Here is a 26,870-nt window from a genome sequence, read left to right as displayed (position 1 = left end):
AACATTCATGGTATAAAGAAAAACCTAAGATAGCAGAAAAATTGTTTATAAATACTAATTTATTTTCATCTATTGTAATTTTATTTAGGTTAATAAATTTGGAAGCTCAGAAGTGTTCTCGTATTTTTGTAATATATCAATGTTCTCGTTTGAACCCCACCATATAATATATATGTACGAGAGATTTTTTACAAATCCAACCATTAGTGCAAGTCATACAAACCAATTAACTGAGATGTTTATAAAAAATAATGAAAGTTCATACAAACCAATTACGAAAAATTGTCAGCGTTCATTTATTATGATCAAACACTTTATATTAGGAAACAATCAAGATATTCATTAAATCAGATGAATGGTTAAAATTGACTTGTACTAATGGTTGAGTTTGAAAATAAAACGACTTCCCTCTATATAGATTGATCTAAGAACGGTTAAGTTGCACTAAAAATGAATGTTAAGAGTGAGAATAGTAAGATTTTCACTTTTTAATCGATCCTAATTGAAGATCAAACCCTTACAAAATGCACCGAATCAATTCCCATGAGAACCACAGTTCATGGGAGTGAGGATGAGATTAAAATTGATCAAGATTTAGATATTTTCTCACATTTTTTATCTTAATTCATATTTTCACACGATATATAAGACTGGGTATTTTTTTTATTACATTTATGATTTCACTTGATAAAATTGCAAGATTTAATTCCAAAAAATACGGGTCAAAATATAAAATTTATGTAAAGATGTTTACAGTTAATTATCAAACAGTTATAATATTTATATTTAATATATTTTTTATTGAGTATTTGTTTAAAAAACCGTTTCGGTGATTATAACCGAACCAGGTTTCGTTTGAAGCATGTCACGTGCGATTCCAAAAAGAAAAGAGAAACTTGAGATTTCCCTCTTAAAAACCAATATACCGCCTCTTGGTGTATATAAACCTCCTTCCAGTTCTCCTGAAAACACACAGATACTCTCGCTTTCTCTGTCTAAAATCTTCAACCAACATCATGAGAGAAATCCTCCATATTCAGGGCGGTCAATGCGGCAACCAGATCGGAGCCAAATTCTGGGAAGTCGTCTGTGCTGAGCACGGCATCGATTCCACCGGCCGTTACAACGGCGACCAAGACCTCCAGCTTGAGCGCGTTAATGTGTATTACAACGAAGCCAGTTGTGGAAGGTTTGTTCCACGCGCCATCCTTATGGACCTTGAACCAGGTACCATGGACAGCGTCCGATCTGGACCCTACGGTCAGATCTTCCGCCCTGATAACTTCGTATTTGGACAATCTGGTGCCGGAAATAATTGGGCGAAAGGTCATTATACTGAAGGAGCTGAACTTATTGATTCTGTTCTTGATGTTGTTCGCAAGGAAGCCGAAAATTGCGATTGCCTTCAAGGTTATAATTCTCTCTCCCTATCTCTCTCTCTCAAATGTGCAATTCACTTTAATTAGTGAATGTTTTTTATAAGATTCATGTACTCGCTATTGAATGCCCCCTGATTCGAACGGATATTATTAGCTTTTGACTTGATTTAAGGATGCACGATTTGATGTTGAAACAAAATTAGCATTTTCATTTTAGTGTTGCAACGATATTTACTATGTGGAAAATTAGGGTTCTTTAAGTAGATCTACGTTTTTTTATATGCGTTTATAGATCAGCCTAAATATTTATGTTTACTCTGTTGATTTGCGCTTCTCTAATTTCAGTTTTCTATTGGACATTTGCGGTTATTTCTCCCATCGATCTTGCATTTTCGTTTTTCAAAACGCTTCGAATTTCAATATCGTCAAGAACTTCTTATTAATGAAAACAGAAGTGGTATAATTCTGAGGTTGGTATAGCTAGAAGTGTTACTCACTCCATAGTATGATTGAATTCTGGCTTACATAAAACACACACACACATGTGTGTGTGTGTGAAGAGAGGAAGGGGGAGAGAGAGAGAGAGTAGCAATGGTACTCATTCCATGATTAGATTCCAGTTCACTTCTCACCAAACAAACGTGTATTGGAACAAAAGATTGCCATTGTTGTTCTCAATTTTCAGCTTCAAGTTTTAAGTATATTTACGGTAAATAAAAAAGTATATCTACTGTAGTAATAAATTTTGCTTTATAACCACAGGATATCGTAATTACAATGTTGAAACGGACTTGGTTTCGGAATTGAATTTTCCTGTGGTGTGTCAGGTCCAAATCATATCTTGATTTTCCCGTTGTGTTGTTTAGCGAAAATAATCAACTATTAACTTTAGGTTGTTACTTGTGAGTTCTTTTTAAATATAGATGTTGTTACCCTTATAGAAAATAAAAAGAAGACATAATCTTGAGTACCCTAGTGCCTGAACTGACTGTTAAATCATATGTTGTTTGTATTTGGGTAATAGGGTTTCAGGTATGCCATTCTTTGGGAGGAGGGACAGGGTCCGGGATGGGGACTTTGCTGATATCCAAGATAAGGGAGGAGTATCCAGACCGTATGATGCTCACTTTCTCGGTTTTCCCATCGCCCAAGGTGTCCGACACGGTGGTCGAACCCTACAATGCAACTTTATCCGTCCATCAACTGGTTGAGAACGCAGATGAATGCATGGTTCTGGACAATGAGGCTCTCTATGATATCTGCTTCCGTACGCTCAAGCTCACTACTCCCAGCTGTAAGTCCATCTCCTCCATCCACGTAGTCCCCAAAGATTAAACAATTTCCAAAAGAGAAAAAAAAAACAATGATGTGAGTTCATGATGCCTTACTAACCAAGTGTACGAGTTTCAAAAGCTTGTTAGTTTGAGTCTCCTTGGGGCATCTCCAATGGTAACACCAAATCTATAAAAATTGATGTAAAATTTGGTAGAAACAATAAATATACTCTAATGGGTAACACCAAATCTTACACCAAAGTGTAAGATTCTAGGTATATTCCGGTGTCGCAATTGGAGTGACATGGTGTCAAATTTGGTCTTGGTGTCCCCATTAAAGTTGGACCAAGGGTCACTCTGATTTTTCTGTCTGTAATCTTTATGACCTCGATTAATTAAAGCGTACAAGTTCCTTGATGTTTCAAAACAACCATATTTATTAGGCATCTAATAAGCTCACTGTTTCCTGATTAATTTTTGTTAGTTGCCACACTTGGAACTATTATTACAATCCATATGGTATCAGTGGAAAGTGGGGGGTAGTCGCTTAAAGTTGTACTGTACTATCCTGCACTGTCTACTTGTATGGTTTAAGTTAACAATGCAGTTGGAATAGGTTTCTGGGTTACAACAGATTTCTAGTTGTAATGTACTGAGTCAAAGCATTAGTTATTGTAGTCTTCAAGTCATGTGGGTAGCAAACCCATCATGTGATTCCCAGCCTAAGCAAAGATTCTCTTTTCTTATCTTTCGAGGGCATAAAAGAGTTGGCAAAATTCAGCTTTTCACGTGGTTGCTTGGTTGGTTGATATTACTAGGCCAGCTTACACGAAAATCAAAAAGAAAAAAAAAACTTTTCCATCTTAAATATGTGACGATAATTTATATCTTAGGTTTTCTTAAAAATATACATAAAAGATATCCATCTCACATTAAAAATCTGTCCATTGTTAACAATCAATTAATAACATTAATTGTGATTGGTAAGTTTTTTCATTTTTGTTTTATAAGATATTTTAGAGTGTATTTGTTAGGTAGAATAGAACAATATAAAAACTTGTTATCACATGTTTTTTGTGACACTAGAGTGGTTTAGGACGCACAGGACCTAAGCAAGACAAATGCATTTCTTGGCAAAATTGGTAAATTATTGAACTCCCCATTTTAAATTAAAACCCTAAAATCATTTACAATTCTTTTACCTCACTCTCAGCCGTTCATTTCTATCCGATCCAGTCCCGCCCACATATATCAAATGCAACGTTAACTAGTTTAAAGGTTTTCTTGCATATGTTTTTGTTCTTGCTAGATACCAGAAACCTCTTTGTGGATTCACAACATGGCCTAAAAGGCCTTTTGATTTTCGACTCTTGTATTATTTGATAAATGCTTTGACAACGAGAGTGTCATATGATTTATAAATTGGTGTTTTCGGCAGTTGGAGATTTGAACCACTTGATCTCGGCCACTATGAGTGGTGTCACTTGCTGTCTCCGCTTCCCAGGGCAGCTAAACTCGGACCTCCGCAAGCTTGCAGTGAACTTAATTCCTTTCCCTCGACTCCACTTCTTCATGGTTGGGTTTGCACCCCTCACATCTCGTGGGTCCCAGCAATACCGCGCCCTGACTGTACCTGAGCTCACCCAGCAAATGTGGGATGCCAAGAACATGATGTGTGCCGCCGATCCCCGACACGGGCGATACCTGACAGCCTCGGCAATGTTCCGTGGTAAGATGAGCACAAAGGAGGTGGACGAGCAGATGATCAACGTACAAAACAAGAACTCGTCGTACTTTGTTGAGTGGATCCCTAACAACGTGAAGTCAACGGTTTGTGACATCCCTCCAACGGGGCTGAAGATGGCTTCAACTTTCATAGGGAATTCGACATCGATCCAGGAGATGTTTAGAAGGGTGAGCGAGCAGTTTACGGCAATGTTTAGAAGGAAGGCTTTCTTGCATTGGTACACAGGTGAAGGAATGGACGAGATGGAATTCACGGAAGCGGAAAGCAACATGAACGATCTGGTTTCCGAGTATCAACAGTATCAAGATGCAACTGCGGATGAGGAAGGAGAGTACGAGGAAGAGGAAGAAGGGTACGAGGAGGAAGCGTAGCCTGAAAATATGTTTTGGGTGAGATGGGTGGTGTTAAGTTTGTTGTTGGAAAATATGTTTGTTTTTTGGATTTGGTTTGGTGTTGACTGTTGACTGTTGAGTGACTGCTGCTATCTGGTTGGTGTGCTAAGTATGTGTAGTGTGTCTGAAAACATAAAAAGTAGATAAACATCAAATGCAATTGCAAGCTGTTGGAGATTTGACTGTTAAACTCAAATATGTCAACATCTAACCATAATAACAAGATTTGAGCTTAATAATCGAGAACATTGGCCCACAAGTGTAAATAAAGTAGCAAACAACAATCAATGATCAAATACATGCAATTGCAAATCCAGATTTAACATGCTGGATGATATTCTACTTCTACGGGGAGTTTCTAGTCCGAGTGATTTGAAATATCAAAACGAAGATAATAGTATCAACATTCAAATATCAAAACAAAGTGATAGTATAATTATGGAAAAAGTCTAAAAAACCTAATGGATTTTAGTGTTCAAAATTATTAAGTTATTGGATAATTTTTTGAAACAAATAAGTTTTTGGATATTCTAAAATAACTCATTGGACTTTCTAAAATCTGTTAGATACATTTTTGCTATCTATAAAACTGGTTGATGTGATAAAATAATGGAAAAAATATGAAAAAAAAATCAATGGACTTTCATATTTTGAACGATTAAGTATCTAAACATTTTTTGAACTAAAAGAATACTTACATTTATAAAATGAAATAAATATACCAAAAAAGTACTTACATTTAAAAAAAGATTATTGATGAAATTTATTTTAATTAAAAATAAAAAATATTTTGTCAGTTATTTTCCAAATTAAATTATAAATTAAAAAAGATTACTAATTAAATTTATTTTAATTAAAAATAAAAAATATTTTGTCAGTTATTTTCCAAATTAAATTATAAATTAAAAAAGATTACTAATTAAATTTATTTTAATTAAAAATAAAATATAATCCATATGATTTCTCAAATTAAAAAAGATAAATTTATTTTAAGAAAAAAATAAAATATAATATGTTGGTGATGGCTAATTTGATTACCGTCAAATATTCTAAATCTTTTTTTTTTTTCTAAATAAAAAAATCACATACGAAATATTTCTTATTTTTAATTAATATAAAATAAATTTAATCAGTAATTCTTTTTAATTTTTTTTATTTTTTAATTTAAAAAATTACTGACATAATATATTTTATTTTTAATTAAAATAAATTTTATTGATAATCTTCTTTAAATGTAAGTACTTTTTTTGTAAAAATAAGTACTTTTTTATATATATTTATTTCATTTTATAGATGTAAGTACTTTTTTTGTTTAAAAAAATATTTAGAGACTTGATCGTTCAAAATATGAAAGTTTATTCGTTTTTTTTTCAACTTTTTCCAATATTTTACCACATTAACCAGTTGTATAGGTCATAAGAATGTATCTAACAGGTTTTAGAAAATCCAAAAAGTTATTTAACACGTTTTGAAATGTCCAAATACTTATTTGTTCCAAAAAATTATCCAACAACTTATTTATTTTAAACACTAAAATTTATTGGGTTTTTTTTATGTTTTTCCTTATGAAATAATCTAACTTGAATTATAACTCAAATGTCTAGAATTTTGCGTCACAAAACAAGGGTAAATGCATCAACTACCAACTTACTTTTTCATCGTTTACGTAGACCATATATGATAATTTACTTATATATTATTATTTTTAATGATTAAATGGTTTAAAATCATACAAAATATACTTTAATGTTTGTGCAAAAGAGGTTGTAACCGACAACTCTTGCACCAATCCACACATGTCCAACTCTAAAGGGGTGTTTGGTTCGCATATTGATTTATGAATTAATGAAATTTGTAAAAGAAATTGGAATGAAATATTATCAGGTTTGATTAAGTGTTTGGTTGGCAAGAACCGAATGTAATTTGTCTAATTAATTGGAATCTGTTTGTTTGGTTTGCAACAGAATTAAAATGGAATGATGAAAAAAAACAAAAATACTCTTTCTTTGATATTATGCCATGTGTTGGTCAGGAAAATAGAACCCATGCGGGCCGAATAAGGTTTGGTCCTCGATTTTTGGTCTCCCTTTTCACCCCCTTAATCGCATTTGAATTATTTCAGCCCTAACAACCAAATTTCAGTCTATTGAACAAACTTCAAGCAGATGGAACAACGAAAGACATTCTCCTTTGCAAAGTTCTATGGCATTCGTGACAGGAGTGTGCCTGTAATCGTTTATCTTCCAGGTCTTCACTGTATCATTTTCCGCCACATTACAGGATTATCCTTCATTGTCTCTCGATTCACATATGCTACTCGTTGGGTTTCTTGATTCAGGTCTACTGCTCGCCTCCTCGTCTCGTCTCACTCTTTGTTGTTCTATGACCAAATCCGAAACCTGCACAACCTGAACCCCTTTTTCGTCAATGTTCTGGGTTCACCATTGTTGTAACAAAAGCTTGGATTTTGAAGATGGGTTTTGGTCCAGAATATAAATAGTGCTTAATTTGGGTTTGATTTTGGGGTTTGCGTTTACATTAGGTTTGATTTTGGTGTTTGATTTTGAATCGAGAGTTTGGAAGGCGAGCATCATAAGCAGAAATTGGAAGCTAAGCAATAATCGATCGATGATGAAACTGGAAGCATCATGAGGGTATTTTTGTCATTTTCACATTTTTGGATGAAATGGATTCAATTCCATCAGTTTAAGAAAGAAATGATGAAATCCTCAAATGAGATAATGTTTGGAATTCAATTCCATTCCATGGGTAACCAAACGTTGGAATGAAATTTGGTCAACCAGAATTGACTATTCCAATTCCACCAGATTCCAACGGATCCTGACGAACTAAACGCTCCCTAATGTATTTCAATAAGATATTGTCCAAAAAAAATTCAAATATGTTTTTTATGTTTAAAATTGATATTTTCGGAATAAAGAACTATGACTGGTTTGGACCCGTCCTAGGACCGGTTACAAAATATGGAGACCGGACCATGGGTTTTTAGTCGGAACCGGGACCAGGACCGAGACCGTAACAGCCTAACAGGTTATAAAATGGAAATCAAGGACCGAGACCAATTTGGGTTCGGCCCAGTCCAACATCGATTTTTGGCTAGAATCTAGGTTGGGTTGTTGGACTTGGCCTCTAATTTGGGCTTACTTGTTGGTCTTGGCCTCTAATTGGGCTTACTTGTTCAACTAGGACTCTAATTTGGGCTTACTTGTTGGTCTTGGCCTCTAATTGGGCTTACTTGTTCAACTAGGACTCTAATCTGGTTATAAAGTACCACGTATTCCATTTCCACCTATAAAATGTTAAAAATCAAAAAAAAAAAAAAAATTTGATTTTGGTGGGTCGTAGTAGAGTATTAAAATAAATAAATAACATAACATAACAAATTTTTCCTCAAAATCTTGGGAATTCTTTTATATGTATAATATTTTCAGAATATACGATAAGTGATATTAAATGTAACTCAGTTGGTTCAAGAGATAAAAAGACATCTGCTTGAAAAGTTGTTGGATTCCTTGAAGACTGGATGTCGTGTAGGACCGGTTGAGTTTATCAGTACTCAATTATTCGCTCAAATTATAGTTTAAAATTTATTGATTTGTTTATTGACATTTTTTTAGTAATATATCAAATGATATGTAAGAACTTACCTTTCTTTCTATAATAACAAGGGTGGTGTCTGATTGATTTGAGATTTACTCCAAAAGTCAAAAGTATCTGCAGGTCCCAGGTTCAAATTCAAGAAGAAATAAAAATCCACTTGTGGCACGGAGGTTCAAATGCGGTGACTCCGAGCTATTCGTAAAGCAGATAGTCATCCTGGTATTAGTCGGCTCACATAGCGGTTGGATATCCAGGTTAATAAAAAAAACGATCTTTAAAAAATTGTTAATAATGTGTAAGTATGAGATTTAAAACAATGCCGTGATAGAATTGTTCAAGTCATGACTTAATTTATCAGTTCAACTTTAACAAATAACAAGTTTATTTCAGTATTGTTTTAGTAATTTTAGTTATGAGAGTCGTTAAATTATTTAAGTTTCATTAGTTGTCAGCATGATAGATTTCCCTTGGAGCACTTTTACTTTTAGAAGTTATTGATTACAATAATAATTTCATAAACAATAGTATAGAATAATAAATCTATAACTAAAATGAGTAACAATCGTCAAGACTACATTAAATGAACCAAAAGGGTAAAAACCACCACCGTCACCAACCTCTACTGACTATTATCACTAGCACCACCGACCATTGATTTTATCGTTTTGTCTGTAATCTATTTTCAGTTTAAAAAGTATAATATGATAAAAGAAAAAGTAACGATATGGTTTGAAATTGTTTGTAATATGGTACAAGCACCAGAAAGCCATTAATGATATGTTGTGCAATTACTACAACTTATAACAAAATGATAAGATATTAACGATATGAAAACGGTAAATAAGTGCATAAAACATTACATAAGAGTGTACAAACGTACGATATATCTCGAAACCATATAACAGTATATAAAATAATACATTTGTTACCACCACCTGAAAAGGGTACAATTGTCTTTTCAAACCGTGTAAGGCAATATTTTCGTCCAAGTAAAGCTATATGGTCCACTATCTAAATATATATCACCAACAACTTCCATTAATTAATCACTTTATTGGAATTTTTAATTATTTAAAATTACATCATTTCTCCAACCGATGTCACTTTTGCATCTTATTATTTGGTAATTTAGCATCTAAAAGTCAAAGAAATTATAAATACAGTTTATTCCGCATAAATTATTTAAAAATGTGACAAATATAAAATAAATTGTTATTTAATTTATTCAACGTAACATGTATAATGGACCAAAAATATATATATATATATATATATATATATAAATCATATGGACCAAAACAACAATATATTATAAATTATAGAAAAAATAACAATAAATTAATTATAAAGATGAAAATCTTAATTTTACAAAAATCAAAACCTTTTACACGCTTACCCGTAAATTTTATTACCGGATGAACATGACAAGAGTTAATAATCTTACTGATAAGAATGGAGAGTCTGATCTGGTAAGTGAAAATGACGACTCTTATCCGAATAATCATTTACGTAAACGATCCCTTACGCTGTTTTTTTTAATGGATGACATTTCATTTTCCTTATTAGAAAATCAATCTTGGAGGGTAAAACAAATCAAAATACGTAATTAGGAAATAAATAAATAAAAGGAAAAGTCAAATTCATATGAAAACCCGCGAAAAAACGGGTGGGAATCGGAGTTCACATGGATCAGTGCATACGCAATCACCGTCACAGTTCAAACCTTTTATAAATCCATCTGCTTTACACCAAAGGAATTGAACCAAAAATTTCGAATTCGAGTAAAGATTAAGCTGAAATGGCTACCAAGTTTCTATCATTGACGTGCATACGTGGAACCGGTGCCGGTGACGGCTACTCCCGAGGGTTGTCACCGAGGCCACACTATCCGTCTATGCCCAAGTACCCAAAGGGGGTGTCGTCTGAATCTGATGTGGAGGGTAATATGGAAAGACTGGAATCTAGGGTTCTCTTGTCGGTCACCGGAATGACTTGTTCGGCTTGTGCCGGATCGGTGGAGAAGGCGGTGAAGCGGTTGCCGGGAATCAAAGAGGCTGTTGTGGACGTGTTGAACAATCGAGCTCAGGTCATGTTTTATCCTAGCTACGTCGATGTAAGTTTCATCGTTTCCTGGTAATAGATTGTAGTGAAAAAATCAGTTGAACTGCCTGATCTGCATGAGCTACGTGAATTCCGCACAGTAATCGCTTCCTACCATTTTTCTCAGATTTGATTACTGAACATCTGAGAATAATAGTTAGTTTTCCTGCTAATTTGTATATCTGTTTCAGATTGTTGGAATTACCTTTTATTGTTGTGAAATACTAGTAAGCAATTGTTATTCTTTTGTAGTTGTGCGTTGGGATTATAATAGTGACAAAATTTAGCTCATACTCTCATGAAAATTGCACAATTTCATTTGAGACGTTCCACCAAAATTGTGAAGTATTCAAGCAAAAATACATATATGTTTATCAGTCAATCGTTAGAATCAGACACTCCTTGATGCTGTTGATCTTTCTGTACAATTTCTCTGTTTCTGAATGAATAGTTTAGAAAATAAGTCATGCTCTTGGTAAAAGTTACAATTTGGATTTAATTGTATGGATTTGAAGAAGGGGATACAAGCTAGAACATCAAGTACAAGATGTCAATCTAATAAGTAGTACATTTTTATGAACTTGTAGTAAATATGGGATGAGATTTGTAAGTCCTTTCGCTTCAAATCGTTGATTCATGATTTTTTGGTACCCTGGGTGTCCGGGCCAGCCTGCACACCTTGACTAATCCATTGGGCCCTGAGGGCAACAGCCGGAGAAAATCCCCTGGGCCCTGTGGAGACTCGGACTAGAGTCCTATAGGGAGGATCCCAAGGACTAGCCTTTATTTGCTGGTTGATTCATCATTGCACCAAAGCTTTATGGTCTTTTTTCATATTGTTGTTTGTAGGAGGAGACTATTCGTGAAACCATTGAAGATGTTGGGTTTGAGGCTACACTCATTATGGAGGAGACAAATGAAAAGTCTACTCAAATATGTCGAATGCTCATCAAAGGAATGACTTGCACTTCTTGTTCTAGTACGGTGGAGTCTGCTTTGAGGGCTGTACATGGAGTACACAGAGCCCAAGTTGCATTAGCAACTGAAGAAGCCGAAGTCCTCTACGATCCTATGATTGTGAGCCATGGCCAGCTCTTGGAGACCATAGAAAACACTGGATTTGAAGCCATATTGATCAGCACAGGGGAAGACAGGAGCAAAATACACTTACAAATTGATGGACCATGGACTGATGGTTCCATGAGGATGATTGAGAAATCTCTTCAAGCACTTCCTGGGGTTGAAAAAATTGAAATCGATACGAACCTCAGAAAGTGTTCCCTTTCTTACAAAGCAGATTTGACAGGCCCTAGAAATTTCATTCAAGTGATCGAATCAACCGGATCCGGGCGGTTCAAGGCCAAGATATTTCCTAAAGGAGGAGGGAGAGATTCTCATAGACAAGAAGAAATCGAGCAGTATTACAGATCTTTTATGTGGAGTTTGGTTTTCACCGTTCCAGTGTTCTTAACCTCCATGGTGTTTATGTATATACCTGGACTCAAACACATTCTGGATTCCAAGATCGTCAATATGATGACTGTAGGCCATCTTGTAAGATGGATATTATCTACTCCAGTTCAGTTTTTTATTGGCCGTAGGTTCTACACTGGTTCCTACAAATCATTGCGCCATGGTTCTGCAAATATGGATGTTCTGATTGCCTTAGGAACAAATGCAGCCTACTTCTATTCAGTTTACTCTGTGTTAAGAGCTGCTGCTTCACCACATTTTGAGGCTACTGACTTCTTTGAGACAAGTGCAATGCTCATTTCATTTATTCTTCTTGGGAAGTATTTAGAGGTTATGGCAAAGGGAAAGACATCTGAGGCTATTGCGAAGCTTATGGACTTGACTCCCGATACAGCAACACTTCTGAGTTTTGATAGTGAAGGGAATGTTATAAATGAAGAAGAGATAGATAGTAGGTTGATTCAAAGGAACGATGTGATAAAAATCATTCCTGGTGCTAAGGTAGCTTCGGATGGTTTTGTTACTTGGGGACAAAGCCATGTAAATGAGAGCATGATCACTGGAGAAGCTCGACCAGTGGCCAAGAGGAAGGGTGACCCTGTGATTGGGGGAACGGTGAACGAGAATGGGGTTTTGCACATTAAGGCGACACGTTTGGGATCAGAAAGTGCTCTTTCACAAATAGTTCAACTTGTTGAATCTGCACAGATGGCTAAAGCTCCAGTTCAGAAATTGGCTGATCGCATCTCCAAATTCTTTGTGCCACTGGTTGGTTTATGATTCTATATTTCCATGTCACATGCAAAGGGGGTATTTAGCTAAATGACCTCCTAACAAGTGATCTTTTAAATTCATAACCTTCTAATATGTTTTTAGGCATTCTTGTTTTTGGTAGTGGCATTCTCAAAGTTATGGATTTAAAAAACCTTGTCAGAAGGTCATTTAACCAAAGGACCCATGCAAAAGGTGAGAGATTCCCAACTGATATACTGATGGTATGTGTCTTTATTGGGTATTTACTGCAGGTTATCGCTCTTTCCCTTTCCACTTGGCTTGCCTGGTTTGTTGCTGGAAAGTTTGATGGCTACCCGAAGTCTTGGATACCTTCTTCCATGGATAGCTTTCAGCTTGCTCTCCAGTTTGGAATCTCTGTTATGGTCATAGCATGCCCGTGTGTGTTAGGCTTGGCAACTCCAACAGCTGTAATGGTTGGTACCGGAGTTGGGGCTTCTCAAGGCGTTCTTATAAAAGGAGGCCAAGCACTAGAAAGTGCACATAAGGTCAATTATTCATTTTATTTTCCAATATCCTTGATTTCCAACTGTCAAAACAGAGAGAAAGGGAGGAAAACCAGTTTGTGTGACAGAAAAAAAAATGCATTTTTGTTCTGCTGAGGTCCTGTACCAGTCTAATGTTGTGCCAAAAGTGGGACAACTAATTTTTGTACTGTCTGTCCCTTCCCACCAACCAAATGCACCTAGGAAACCTCAAAGTTTGTCTGATTGTGTTGGACTAAATTATGCAGGTGAATTGCATCGTCTTTGATAAGACTGGGACTCTTACAATCGGCAAGCCATTGGTTGTTAACACGAGACTCTTGAAGAATATGGTCCTCAGGGAATTCTATGGATTGATTGCTGCAGCTGAGGTACACCTTTGTGTAATGAAGGCAATTTAGTTATTATCTGCCATATTTTTGGCATTTATAATGTATGGTCCATATAGCATTTGTCTTTTTGTTTAATATATTTTCTAGGAGATGAACCCCTTAGTTCTTATATGGTAGCATTTTTCTGAGTCTAGAACTGTTCGAGTCCCATATTGCTAGACACGATCATCAAAACTTGTATATATGTTGGGACTTTCCCTCTCTTTATAAGAGCTCTTTTATATTGAGATTCAAAGGGTTTCCATATATCCTAACAGAAGCGAATATCCTTCGTAGTCCAAAGATTATGTTACATGGTCATCCTGATATTTTTGTTGTAGGTGAACAGTGAACATCCTTTAGCCAAGGCTATTGTAGAATATGCCAAGAAATTTAGAGACGAAGAGAACCCTGTTTGGGCAGAAGCACAAAACTTTGAATCCATAACCGGCCATGGTGTGAAGGCCATTGTTCAGAACAAAGAAATAATCGTGGGAAACAAGAGCTTGATGTTAAAGAAAAAAATTGATATCTCCATTGATGCTGAAGAAATGCTTACAGAAATCGAAGGGTTGGCCCGGACTGGAATTCTTGTGTCTATAGATGGGAAACTGACTGGAGTTCTTGCCATATCTGATCCATTAAAGCCCGGTGCTCGTGAAGTCGTCTCTATACTCAAGTCCATGAAAGTCAAAAGTATAGTGGTTACCGGAGACAATTGGGGAACTGCAAACTCCATTGCAAAGGAAGTTGGAATTGATGATGTCATTGCCGAAGCCAAACCGGAGCACAAAGCAGAGAAAGTGAAGGAACTACAGGTATAATTTCCAATGCGCTTTTGAGCATATTGCAATTCCAAAACTAGGTGAATTTCTGCTTTGAAGATCAATGCTTTTCTGGTTGCAGTGTTCGATTTGAATTCTAAATTGGCAATCACTACAATAAAATTGGCTTTTTAGAACGTCAAATATGTCTAAATATCCTATAGGCTGTTTTATGACTTTATGTTTAAGGACCAAACAAGTTGATAGAATAGTTTGGACAACGTAACAAGTTCTTTTAGGACACTTTTCAAATAAAGCATCGTATTAGTATTTTTAAATGACATTATTTGAAAATGTGTCATATTAAGATGTGTTAATATGACGCTTTTCATAGTGTCATGTAGAAAAGCTAACGGAACACTTAATTTCAAAAGTGTCCTAAGAAACTTGTTAGGATGCTAAAAACGTCCTATCAACTTATTGTAACATTTTTACGAACGATTATTTGGTCATGTAAACTGAAGTCGAATAATGCAGTCTATGCTTACATATTTGACATCCTATAAAGGTGACATTGTTCTAGTGAATCCTTTTTTAATCGAAAAACTAAAGAATCCATTTCTTGAAGCTGAAAAGTAGTCCAACTTAAAAAGTCAAATCTGTATATCTTTCTGGAACAGATGTAGTATTGTGTTAGTTTATGCTTTTCTAGAGTCTTAAACATGAATAGTTGAACCAAACTCTGTAAATGATTCAGGCATCAGGGCTTGTAGTGGCAATGGTAGGAGACGGGATCAACGACTCACCAGCACTAGTCGCTGCAGATGTTGGAATGGCTATAGGTGCTGGCACAGACATAGCCATCGAAGCAGCCGATATAGTCCTGATGAAAAGCAATCTAGAAGATGTGATCACAGCCATTGATCTATCAAGAAAAACATTCACCCGAATCCGTCTGAACTACATTTGGGCTTTGGGTTACAACCTTCTAGGCATTCCAATTGCTGCTGGCATTCTTTTCCCATTCACTGGATTCCGGCTGCCACCATGGGTTGCCGGAGCTGCCATGGCCGCCTCGTCAGTGAGCGTCGTTTGTTGCTCGCTGTTACTGAAGAATTACAAAAGGCCCAAAATTCTGGAGACATTGGAGATACAAGGAATAGCAACCGCTTGAATGATTGTAAATATAAGGTAAACAGAAGTGGTTTTAATGTGGCAAATGAGCATGTTTTGTGTAGTTTTGTGCATATGTAATAAAAGTAGTTTTGTGTAGTTACATGTACAAAGCCTAATGTTATTAAGGTTGTTTTTGATTTAAACTAATACAACTTGAAAGACATCATCCAAAACCATCGTACGTACATACATACATACATACATACATACATACATATACTTACATATACATACATACATACATATACATACATATACTTACATATATATATATATAGGAGCGATCAAATGAAAATCACCCTCATTTATACAAATCACCCTCATACGTCGATTTCATTGTTTAATCTTATGAATTTTTTTTATGAAATTGTTAATCTTGTGAAATTGTTTCATATAATACTTTTTTTGATGAATTTTTTTCATATATGGTTATGAAATTTTAGTGAAACTGTTTTATATATTTCTCTAAAATTAAAATAATGAAGACGATAATATTCATGATTAACACTTTTCACAATAAAAATGGTTAATCAACTTTTCATAATTACAAAAAAATTAACAAAATGAAAAATTATAATTGGTTGAATGTGGTTTTCACGGTTTGTACAAATTGGGTGGTTTTTATTTGAACGCTCATCTCTCTCTCTCTCTCTCTCTCTCTCTATATATATATATATATATATATATATATATATTGAGTTTGTTTCAAATACAATCCGTCGCATTTGTACAACCAATGCAACCCAATAAATTGAGATATTTATGAAAATGATGAGAGTTCATTTATTATGATTTGAATATTTATGGAAGATGTATACGGTTCATTAATTATGATCAATACTTTATATTAGGAAACAATCAAAACTTCTATGAAATCACATATTAATCAAATGAAATGGACGGTTGAGATTGGGTTGTATTGGTTGCATAAATGTCAAGGGTTATATAATAACCAACTTCTATATATATTTTATTTGGGTTATGTCATGAGATGGAATATATGTTTGGGCAAAGTTCTTTTTTTTTATTATTAAATATTAATAATTAAATCAGTAAATGTTGATTTTGATCCATAAATTTGGTGAGAGGACAAAACAGGACAATATAGAAATTTGTTGTCTCACGCTTGACACGACAATCGGCTAAGATAGGACATGACCAGAGTGAAGATAAAAACCGTCAAAATAGATGGAACAAAAATACGGGTAATAAGATAAGATTGGTTCATTACTAAATTACCCATGTCAAGTTAAAACTCTAAATATATCTACATATGTGACGATAAATGAAATAAGTTCATTAAAATGTAACGATGATTACATAATCTTGAAAATGGTTCATCACAAGTTAAGGGGGAGAGATTATGTAGCAACATTACATGCTGAATTATACAGAAATCAAACAGAATTTAGTCTTGAACAGAAAGAACAAAACGACCATGATATAGATATCGAACTAATCGCTATGATCTCACATCTTCGACTTCAATTCGGGTTTCCCAGATTGTGTTGGCATGCGCTCTCGGATTCCTTTCTGGGCTTTAAAGAGAACCCTGTGAACTTCATCAAAATGAGGTGCAGTTGCACTCTTTGTATCTTCCATCCATTGAAGAACTTTCTTGTAAGGACTTAATATCCGATGCCGATCTTCTTCACTAAGAAGCTGAACACACGAAATTTTGTGTTTTGATACAGAATTAGCAGAAAAGTTGAAGACACGACAGCACATGATTGAATCTTTTGATAAAGAAACCGGCACATAACATGATGAGTTCTATATCGTTACCTCAAGTTGCATGAGTTCACATACTAAGCTGAGATCTGCTATTGATGGTTGAGAGCTTCCAACCAAAAATCGTCCGTCTTTTAGCCAAAAATTTTCTAATTTTGACAAAGATCTTATGAGTATCTGCTCGGATTCCTTGGCAGCTTGGGGATTTAAAGGGAGGCCTTTTATCGGTGCCAGGAGAGTGTTGAAAACAAGTCCAGCTGAAAGCAGAAAGTACAAAACGATCACTAAAATAAAAGCATTCAGAAAGTGCTTGTCAAATTTCACTAATAAATGGAAAAATTAACGTAATGACTTATTCTTGTTTCCACAAAACAAGCCAACAATTCAAAGAACAAAAACTAGTTATCACCTGCACCACGGCGTAAATTGGAATGATGCCAGTCTAAGACGGAATGGATCTTAGCTCTTTTGGATAAATCACTAGGATACCTATAAATATAATAAACATATCCATGTTACAAGGAGAACGGTGTTAAATGAGGTTTAGCATTCGTATGCAGACATGGAAGGAGAAGAAAACCGACTCACCAGTGACTAGCCACACCCGGAAATGCACAAGAGATGTAGATAAGAATTGCATGACTGCAAAGCACAACATTTTTTTTAACATCATACAACGGGGAGTAACATAAACCGAAGAAAATGTGCTTAGATCATTAGCTATGACCAAATGAATCCGTACATAAAAAGGATTTTAGAACAAGAAACAGAAAGAACCTCTCAAAGAGCTTAAACCGTCCATCAGCTATTGCTGGAACTTGATACATAGGATTTATCGCTGCATAAAACAAGATCAGTCATGATCAACATGTATAATTCAAATTTCAAAGAACATGCGGGTAAATATGGAACTTGATTTGAACTTTACACCAAAAGACAGTTTCTTTTGTCTTATTTTTTAAAGGTACTGTATAACGTTTAAATCCTTCATGTTTCTCTATTCATTTATGTTAGCTATATAATTATGTAGAGGCCGGTTCAAATAAGAAGGCTAAGTATCGTGAAAAGGTAAAGGGAAGGTTCATAAGTGAATCGTTGAAAAAATCCGAAAAAAGATATTTGAAGATGCATATGTGAACTGACGTTACAGATTTTTCATATGGGTTCACATATGCACCTTCAAATGGATTTTTTTCAAATGATTCACATATGAACCTTCCGTTCTTACCTTCTGTAGGTATGTAGCCTCCCTATTCAAATCTCCCACCATGTAAATATGTATAGTTTAGGAACCATTCTTGTCGTTAGTTCATAGTTATGTTAGGTATATATTGTTTGCTGTTTTCCCCTTCTGTACATGAACGATTCCTACAATTCCGATATCGAAAATGCTTTTCTCCAATGGCTTCCAATCTCAGGTAAAGGATTCGGGTCAAGGAAACAACCTCTTGCAAAACGCAAAGGAAAAGAAAGAATCCTCCCCACAATTATTGCAAAACCATCTTGGTGCACAATCATCAACCTATCATTCTCCGTGTTTAAGTTGCAAGAATATGAAACAATTTTATAATTTCGTGCTTGTAACTATAGTAGATCCGACCAAGGATTGCAGAATAATGAATTGATGTTCTACGAGAAGTCTCCTCAGATTCCTCAATTACTTATACTGATACAAACTACTTCAATGAATCAAAACTATTATAAGCTAGACTTATTTCTCATGTAGGATCATCAAAGATACAAGAAACTCCCATTTTAAGTACAAATATTGAAGATTAACAAAGGGTTTTCAATGCACATCATCTTGATTGCAATAAAGAAAAAGCATAACCAAGAACCAACCAAGCAATTTGCTTCAAAACATATAGCACGTGAATTGTGAAAGCCTAAAAAATTGTAACTATGTATGCATAATTCAACACAAAATCAAAGCAGATGGTAGCAAACAAACCCTTATATTCAGGGGAGTATTGCTGGTTTTTCAAGATATCTACTCGGATCTCCTCGAAATCTATCCCATTTACCCTGAAAAAAACATCCAAAACAGCCATAAGAAATACAAATTTAGATAAGCATCAGCTAGAAACTCACTTGCAGATAAAAAAAAATGTAATTACAACAGTTAATTGGATTAAGAATCAATTTAACAACAAACCCAATTCACTCACCCATGAACCAATATATGCATACACATTAATTTACGAAAACTGAAGTACAACTACAGAAATTACTGAAACCAATGAAAGGGAAGCCAAAAGAGAAGATAAAAGTTTGGAAAAACCCAGTCAATATGCATAGATTAACGAAAAGGGGTTTTTTCTAGTAGAAATGTTACTGGAACTAACGAAAGGAACTCCAATTTAGCGATGAACAGGTGCATAGTAAGCCTCAGCAATCAAGCAATTGGTTCAACACTTGTAGTAGTCAATCACAGATGAAGAGCCAAAATCGGAAAATTGTAACTGGAAGGACGAAGAAAAGGCATTTGTAAATAGAAAAATAAGAGGGGTGGGAAGAAGATGATTTACTTGCAGAAGATGAGAACTGCACGAGATGGTTGGGACATTCGATCAACATATACCTTCAGCGCCATGTTTGTCTCTCAAATCAAATCTTCCCGAATCTGAAAGATGAAGGATGCTTTGATTTGGTTTGGTTCCACCCAAATCAAAAAAAATCTAAAACTTCAGTCCACGATCTTTGACTTTTTCGTGATTTAAGAACACAATGGAAAATATTTATCACTTTTGTTTTTATTTTTTATATTTTATCCTCTCTTTAAATAGGATTTTACTATATAATATCATCATCTCGGACCATCTTCAATGGAGGTTGTTACAAGAACTTCTTTATTGTACTTTTTTATTTATTTATTGAAGTTAGGAGTATAAATGATGTGAGTCGAGCTCGAGTATTACTATATTCGACCTGAACTCGAAACTCAATTTTTAAGCTCAAACTCGAAAACTCAAGTAGTAAAAATCAAAGCTCAACTCGAACTCGAAAACTATTTCTCAAACTCGAACTCGAACCAATCCCACTCATTGAAATTTATGAAATTTTAAGGTTTTTCTCTTATAAATTTTAAAACTTAAAGATGTTCTTTTAGTTTTTATAAAATTAAAGGATCAACTTCAAATTTCATCATCAAAAAAACAAAGTTAGAAATTTCATTCACGTCCCTCTTTTTTTTATAACATTGTTTCTCTCTTCATTTACCATCTCTCTTCCAGGTCAATTTCAATAACCTTTTTTGTAGTTTTTCTTTATCTTTTTTTAATTGTAATTTTAATAAAAAAAATAATTGATTAAGTTTTATAATTAAAAAATGTATAATTTTGTTAAAAAATCTAAAAATATAGAACAATTTTATTATTTATATTTTATAAATTTTATCATAAGAACTGATTATATTTTAAAACTAATTATATATAAAATAATCGACTATGAGCTTTTCGAGTCGAGTATTGGGTAGTTTGACTCGGCTCGTTAATATATCGAGTCGATCTTGAATAGCTCGCGAGTTGTCTCGTATCATTTACACCCCTAATTGTGGTCTCAAATCTATCTCATTAAATTAAGAATTCAATAATGGTGGCTCTTATAAGAACCTCTCTTTTGTGGGTCCAGTTAATTCTTTATAATATCAATAATTAAAATTAAAAAAATAAGTAAAATGTCATTTTTCACAAAAAATCATGGTAAGAATCAAGGTTCTTGTTCAAACACCTATGAGATGTTAAGTTTTTATAAAAACTTCTCCACAATAACAATTATAAGGCATTACACTTTCGATCCATCCATTTAATCAATAAAAGTTGGTGGCACAAACATATATTTTTTAAATATAATTAACAAAATAATTAAATAAAATTTGAAGTTCAGATTTTGCCTACTTTATCTTTTTAGAAACATTATTTTCATGAAATATTTTAGCTCAAATAAAATATAAATTCAATAATTATTGTTTTAATCAGATGAAAAAATTTAAAAAATTAAAACTAAATATCCAACAATTTTTAATGTATATGATAGTTAAATTTGTATTTTTATATCTTATGTAAGCATTATAATATATCTTTTGTATATTAGTTAGTTTTATTAAATTAATTAAACTTATATTTTTATATCTTGTTATTTAATATATTTTTGGGTATTTAATTTTAAAACTTTTTTTAATTTTCAATTAGATAAAACAAAATATTTATCAAAATTATGTTTTATTTAAGTTAAAGAATTTCATGAAAGTAATGTATATGAAAAAAAAAATAATTCATCTAAAAATCTAAGGTTCAAATTTTATTTATTTATTTGACTAATTATATAGAGAAAATATATATATTTGTGCCACCAAATTTTATTGATTAAAAGCAGAGACCAAATCCTAACAATAAAAGTTGAGAGAAGAACCAAATCTATTATAAAAAATTTGAGCTTTTGGTATAACAAACTCTGTATTGGGATAATCCAAATGAAACTCTAAATTAAAGGTTGTAAGATTGAGTTCTTATATACACCCATATTCACGTTTACATATTTATATAAGAGATTAACGGTTGTTAACCGATAAAAAAAATATAACTACACAACAGTTAGAATCGTTAATGAATAAGATTAGGAAACAGATAAATCCGAATCAAATGCTTTGAGTCATAAGTACCACATCTTAAAAGCAGTGTCGACTAAAAGGTCCAAAGGCACTAGTCACTAAGTGCACTTGACAACTAAGTGAAGACTGAGAATCTTGAGTCAAGAGTACCACATCTTAGAAGAAGTCTCGACTCTCAACCAAAAGGATCAGAGGCTTTGGTCGCTAAGTGCACTTAGACAACTAAACGAGGACTCAGAGCTCTGCCTTTGGTCCACACTTAAACATCTTTCCACCAAGTTTTAGAACCATTTCAATAAGATTTTCAATCTTCAAAATTTTGTACAAAACGCCTAAAACTAAAATTCCTAGATAAACCACCATCAAGGGCGCTGCCCCCATGGACCCACCACTTGCGGTGTATCCCCTCAACCGCATTAAGCGGTATAAGGTGATAAATGTAACAATTGTGATTTTGCATTATGTACCTCCTAAATCACTAATGTTTGTCTTATTATCTAATCGATCTCAAATAATTCATAATCACACTAAAATCACCAACATTTTTTCAACTTATCAATTACATTGGGAAAATAAATAGAGGACCCATAAAAAAAAAGTTCTTGTAAAAGCTTTTTTGGTAACAACTATGCTATAATAGAAACAGTGATTTAAGAAAATTTTATGCTCCAACAACTATACTATATTGTAAGGAAAATAGTAAAAAGAAAATATAAAAATATCTAAATTTAGATAAATCGTTAAAACTCTATGTAAGAGAGAAAAATAATATTTTAATTCTTTTTCATTAATAAGAGATATTGAAAAAAAATATTTAAGAGAGAAAAATAACATATTATCAAATATATTGTATATTTCAATACTAGAATTGCTAAAATAAATTAACTGTCAAAAATAGATGTAATTTTCTTAAAGATTTTTAAACTTTTAATACTTTATTTCAAAAGAATTATAACATAACTCTTGAAAATTCTCTAAGAGGCCGTTTACTAAACGTTTATCCGGAAAGTGCTTACTGGGTAACTTTCTTCACCGGATGAACATGACAAGGGTCAAAAATCTTATTCGGTAAGAACAATGATAAAGATGAACAGTCTTACTCGGTAAGTGAGGGTGCCGACTTTTATCCGGATAAGAGTTTACCAAGAAAATTGTTACATATATCTTATCCAGTAAAATAAATTAAGGTGTAATTAAATCACTCGAAGATTTCTGTGATGGAATCGTAGATGGTCATGGCCTCACCAATAACCTTCAACAGCTTCACCTCATCTGCTTGCTACTGTCATAGTCTTTCGTCTTATCCACCTTGGAACTTGTACACCGCCTTCAAGTCTTTGACGATGACGTCATCCTTGGATTTAATCATGAAATCCAACTTGTCGTGTCGTTTTCCATGCTAAACTCTTTACTCTTTTACAGATTCCGTAAAAACTCATCCGATGAAATTTAAATAGTTTAATCATAATTGAATATTCAGTTATAATTGAACTTAATCGGATCTAATATTTCAGTATTCAAATTGAATCTATTTTATTGATGGATGATAATCCATAGTCCAATAAAATCAAACCCATCTAATTCAATGATCATTTAGATACCTGTCCAATTATTATCCGACTACCATCGAATATATGTAGTCATTTTTAATATGTTAAAAAAATATACGAATGAATTGGTATCAAAATATTGTTAGGATCCGATACGATCCGAATGACAAAAAGAAACACCCTTTGAATGATTGAATCAGATACACCTAAATTTATTGGATTTCAACCGATGAACACCCTAAGAATAACTAACATGCTTTGAAAATCATGAACAAATAACATGTCATACATTTTTGATAAATACTTTATAACAAAAAATTATCCATTTACGAATTTCTAGACTAAAGTGGTTTGTGATTATTTGTATTACAACAATTAAAAGAAAAAAAAAGTTTATAGAAAAAAAAAAAGTTTATAGAAAAAAAAACAAAAATGGTTGGCATATGGTCTCGTTGACACTTCACATGGATATTTTGAGTAACATCCTTTGATATGTCTGATTCAATTTTGAATCGCTAGATAAATTTTTAAGTCCAAAATTGTTTTTCAGTTTATCTAAGTAGCACACAACACACAGTTGACATTTATGTTGACATTTTTATGTTAAGTGTTGATGTTATAAGATCGTATAATCTAATTTAAACAATCGGCGCTCGATTGTCGGTTAGTCTTAGTGTTTGTTTGACGTTGATGTGGTTGGCAATTAAACTAGGTTTGATTAGCTAATAGAGATTAATCATAGAGTGTTCAAGGCTAATCATGTTTCTATAATGAACGGAGCATTGACGCGTGTGGATGTTCTAGCCAATTTGGCTTCTCTTGAGGAAATGGTTTGAATGAGTCGATGATACGTAATCTAGAGGATTAGTTGATTGATGCTCTTTGCTCGTCCTTTTCATTTTATTGTTTAAAATTCTTAACTCGGTTTTGCATGTCTAGGCTAGTTAGTAATCATCGACCCCCCGCCCCGACCCTAAATGCTACACATTGCTGAACTGAACTCATTAAAGTCTATTGGTCAACGTCAATGCAACCCGAATACTGTGTCACACTAGTTGTGACGACCTGGTATGCTACGCGAGCCTCTGTCCCTGCCAAGTTGACGCCAACTAAAAGTAGATCTACCAAGTGATCAAAGACTAAGATGTGTTTATGTTTGAAACGGACGATATATGAAATAAGTTAATTAAAATGCAACGATGATTGCATAATCTTGAAAGTGGTTTATCGCAAGTCAATAGAGATCGTATGGAACATTATGTGCTGAATTATAAAAAAATAAAACCGAATTTAGCCTTGAACCGAGATAATTAAATGATAGTGATACCAATAGGGAACTCGCTGTGTGATCTCACATCTTTGACTTCAATTCGGTTTTCCCAGATTGTGTTGCCATCCACTCTCGAATTCCTTTCTGGGATTTAAAAAGGACCCCGTGAACTTCATCAAAATGAGGTGCAGTTGCACTCTTTGTATCTTCCATCCATTGAAGAACTTTCTTGTAAGGACCTAATATCCGATGGCCGTCCTCCTCACTCTGAAGCTGAACGCATGAAGTTGTGTTTTGATGCAGAATTAGCCATAAAATGGAAGGTACGACAAAACATGACTGAATCTTTTGACGAGTTTTATGTCATTACCTCAAGTTCCATGATTTCACATACTAAACTGAGATCTGCTATCGATGGTTGAGAGCTTCCAAGCAAAAATCGTCCATCTTTTAGCCAAAACAATTCTAATTTAGACAAAGATCTTACAAGTACCTGCTCAGATTCCTTGGTAACTTGAGCGTATGAAGGAAGGCCTTTTAGTGGTGCCACAATGGTATTGAAACTAAGTCCAGCTGAAAGCAGAAATGTATGACATGTTAAAACCATTCAGCAAGTAGTTATCAAATTTCACCAAAACCACCTGAACCACGACGTAAATTGGAATGATGCCAGTCTAAGATGGAATGGATCTTAGCCCTTTTGAATAAATCACCAGGATACCTATGAATATAATAAACGTATCCATGTTATAACAAGAACAGTGTTAATGAAGTTTAGAGTTCGTATGCAGATATGGAAGGATAAGAAAACCGACTCACCAGTGATTAGCCACTCCAGGAAATGCACAAGAGAGGTAGATAAGGATTGCATGACTGCAAAGCACAGCATATTTTTTTTACATTGTGAAACGGAAGTTAACATAAAAAGGATTCTAGAACTATTTTAGAATGCGAAACAAAAAGAACCTCTCGAAGAGCTTAAACCGTCCATCAGCTATTGCTGGAACTTGATGCAATGGGTTTATTGCTGCATAAAACAAGATCGGTGAAAATGCTTGAAAACAAATAGCAGTCTAAAGGACTGTTTGGTTGGTTTTCCATTAAGTCTTGTGTCAATGAAATTGTTCATGTAGATTAATTTGTCTGTATAGATTGTAAAAATTTTCGTTTGCCAGGGTTTTTCAATGGATGGAAAGGGGTGTTTTTTAATTGGGGGGCGTGTTTTTTAAAGATTTTCGTTTGCCAATTCAACACAAAATCAATGCAGATGGAAACAAACCCTTATATTCAGGGGAGTATTGCTGGTTTTTCAAGATCTCTACTTGGATTTCCTCGAAATCTATCCCATTTACCCTGAAAATAACATTCAAAACAGCCATAAGAAACACAAATTTAGACAAGCAGCAGCTAGAAATTTACTTGCAGATCAAAGAGAAAATTAAATACCAGACTAAATTGGATTAAGAATCAATTTAACAACAAACTCAATTCACTCGCCTATAAACCAAAATATGCATACACATTAATATACAGAAATTATTGAAACCAATTAAGGGAAGAAAGAAAACCCCAATTCGATTTGCACAAATTAATGAGAAGGGGTTTTTTCTAGCAGAAATGTACTGCAACTAACGGAAGGAACTCTAGAACATACACTGGAAGAACAAATTACAATTTCTACAAGAAAAGAACCCTAATTTAACGATAAACAGGTGGATAGTAAACCTAAGCAATCAAGTAATTGCTTCAACACTTGTACGGAGTCACAGATAAAAAATGAAACCCTAGTATTCATGTCTTATCGGAAAACTTTAATTGGAAAGTCGAAGGAAAGGCATTTGTAAATAGAAATCAGTTGGTAAATTATCAAAAAAGGGAGAAGAAGATAAGTTACTTGCAGAAGATGAGAATTGCACGAGATGGTGGGGATATTCGATCGGCATATACCTTCAGCGCCATGATTCTCTCTCTGGAACAGGGATCAAATCTCCTGAGTTCTAAATTTGAAGATGAAGCTTTTGATTTGGATCCATCCCAAAAAAGAAGAAGCAAAGTTTAGTACACGATCTTTGACTCTTTTGCAATTAAGAACGCGATGATGTCATGTTTCCCGCATCATCCATGGTTTAATGACTT

The 26,870-nt window shown here is 34.0% G+C and overlaps 4 protein-coding genes across 4 annotated transcripts; 2 read left to right on the top strand and 2 right to left on the bottom strand.

Annotated features, from left to right (window-relative positions):
* Positions 1-979: 979 nt before the first annotated feature.
* Positions 980-4,973, top strand: LOC112520844 (tubulin beta-2 chain). Its single transcript, XM_025129459.1, has 3 exons — positions 980-1,410; positions 2,404-2,673; positions 4,092-4,973. Exons 1-3 carry the CDS (start codon positions 1,017-1,019, stop codon positions 4,769-4,771), a joined length of 1,344 nt encoding a protein of 447 aa, XP_024985227.1. The 5' UTR covers positions 980-1,016; the 3' UTR covers positions 4,772-4,973.
* A 5,233-nt stretch (positions 4,974-10,206) lies between these two features.
* LOC112521675 (probable copper-transporting ATPase HMA5) lies at positions 10,207-15,671 on the top strand. The gene is made up of 6 exons (XM_025130666.1): positions 10,207-10,526; positions 11,363-12,754; positions 13,012-13,266; positions 13,512-13,634; positions 13,976-14,452; positions 15,156-15,671. Exons 1-6 carry the CDS (start codon positions 10,212-10,214, stop codon positions 15,570-15,572), a joined length of 2,979 nt encoding a protein of 992 aa, XP_024986434.1. The 5' UTR covers positions 10,207-10,211; the 3' UTR covers positions 15,573-15,671.
* Positions 15,672-16,850: 1,179 nt separating this feature from the next.
* Positions 16,851-20,002, bottom strand: LOC112521627 (glutathione S-transferase T1-like). Its single transcript, XM_025130596.1, has 7 exons — positions 19,834-20,002; positions 19,257-19,330; positions 18,083-18,143; positions 17,894-17,947; positions 17,715-17,794; positions 17,360-17,562; positions 16,851-17,236 (listed from the first exon to the last, which is right to left on the bottom strand). Exons 1-7 carry the CDS (start codon positions 19,896-19,898, stop codon positions 17,045-17,047), a joined length of 729 nt encoding a protein of 242 aa, XP_024986364.1. The 5' UTR covers positions 19,899-20,002; the 3' UTR covers positions 16,851-17,044.
* Positions 20,003-24,635: 4,633 nt separating this feature from the next.
* On the bottom strand, positions 24,636-26,838 carry LOC112521250 (glutathione S-transferase T1-like). Its single transcript, XM_025129999.1, has 7 exons — positions 26,629-26,838; positions 26,014-26,087; positions 25,701-25,761; positions 25,554-25,607; positions 25,376-25,455; positions 25,105-25,307; positions 24,636-25,007 (listed from the first exon to the last, which is right to left on the bottom strand). The coding sequence occupies exons 1-7, from the start codon at positions 26,691-26,693 to the stop codon at positions 24,816-24,818; spliced, it is 729 nt and encodes a 242-aa protein (XP_024985767.1). The 5' UTR covers positions 26,694-26,838; the 3' UTR covers positions 24,636-24,815.
* Between the last annotated feature and the right edge of the window lie 32 nt (positions 26,839-26,870).

The sequence above is a fragment of the Cynara cardunculus genome, assembly GCF_001531365.2.
Source record: "Cynara cardunculus var. scolymus isolate 2C chromosome LG 11, CcrdV1, whole genome shotgun sequence".
Lineage (NCBI taxonomy): Eukaryota > Viridiplantae > Streptophyta > Magnoliopsida > Asterales > Asteraceae > Cynara > Cynara cardunculus.
Note: the sequence above shows the minus strand (reverse complement) of the source record. Positions and strands in the feature narration are given on the sequence as shown.

Excerpts from the sequence above, each read along its gene's own strand:
- LOC112520844 (XM_025129459.1), top strand. The coding sequence starts at position 1,017 with ATGAGAGAAATCCTCCATATTCAGGGCGGTCAATGCGGCAACCAGATC. Across the intron at positions 1,411-2,403 it reads AAATTGCGATTGCCTTCAAG|GGTTTCAGGTATGCCATTCT; the intron begins GTTATAATTCTC and ends TTTGGGTAATAG. Across the intron at positions 2,674-4,091 it reads CAAGCTCACTACTCCCAGCT|TTGGAGATTTGAACCACTTG; the intron begins GTAAGTCCATCT and ends TGTTTTCGGCAG.
- LOC112521675 (XM_025130666.1), top strand. The coding sequence starts at position 10,212 with ATGGCTACCAAGTTTCTATCATTGACGTGCATACGTGGAACCGGTGCC. Across the intron at positions 10,527-11,362 it reads TTTATCCTAGCTACGTCGAT|GAGGAGACTATTCGTGAAAC; the intron begins GTAAGTTTCATC and ends TGTTGTTTGTAG. Across the intron at positions 12,755-13,011 it reads CCAAATTCTTTGTGCCACTG|GTTATCGCTCTTTCCCTTTC; the intron begins GTTGGTTTATGA and ends TATTTACTGCAG.
- LOC112521627 (XM_025130596.1), bottom strand. The coding sequence starts at position 19,898 with ATGGCGCTGAAGGTATATGTTGATCGAATGTCCCAACCATCTCGTGCA. Across the intron at positions 17,795-17,893 it reads CCGGGTGTGGCTAGTCACTG|GTATCCTAGTGATTTATCCA; the intron begins GTGAGTCGGTTT and ends TTATATTTATAG. Across the intron at positions 17,237-17,359 it reads GTGAACTCATGCAACTTGAG|CTTCTTAGTGAAGAAGATCG; the intron begins GTAACGATATAG and ends TCGTGTGTTCAG.
- LOC112521250 (XM_025129999.1), bottom strand. The coding sequence starts at position 26,693 with ATGGCGCTGAAGGTATATGCCGATCGAATATCCCCACCATCTCGTGCA. Across the intron at positions 25,308-25,375 it reads CAATTTACGTCGTGGTTCAG|CTGGACTTAGTTTCAATACC; the intron begins GTGGTTTTGGTG and ends TTCTGCTTTCAG. Across the intron at positions 25,008-25,104 it reads GTGAAATCATGGAACTTGAG|CTTCAGAGTGAGGAGGACGG; the intron begins GTAATGACATAA and ends TCATGCGTTCAG.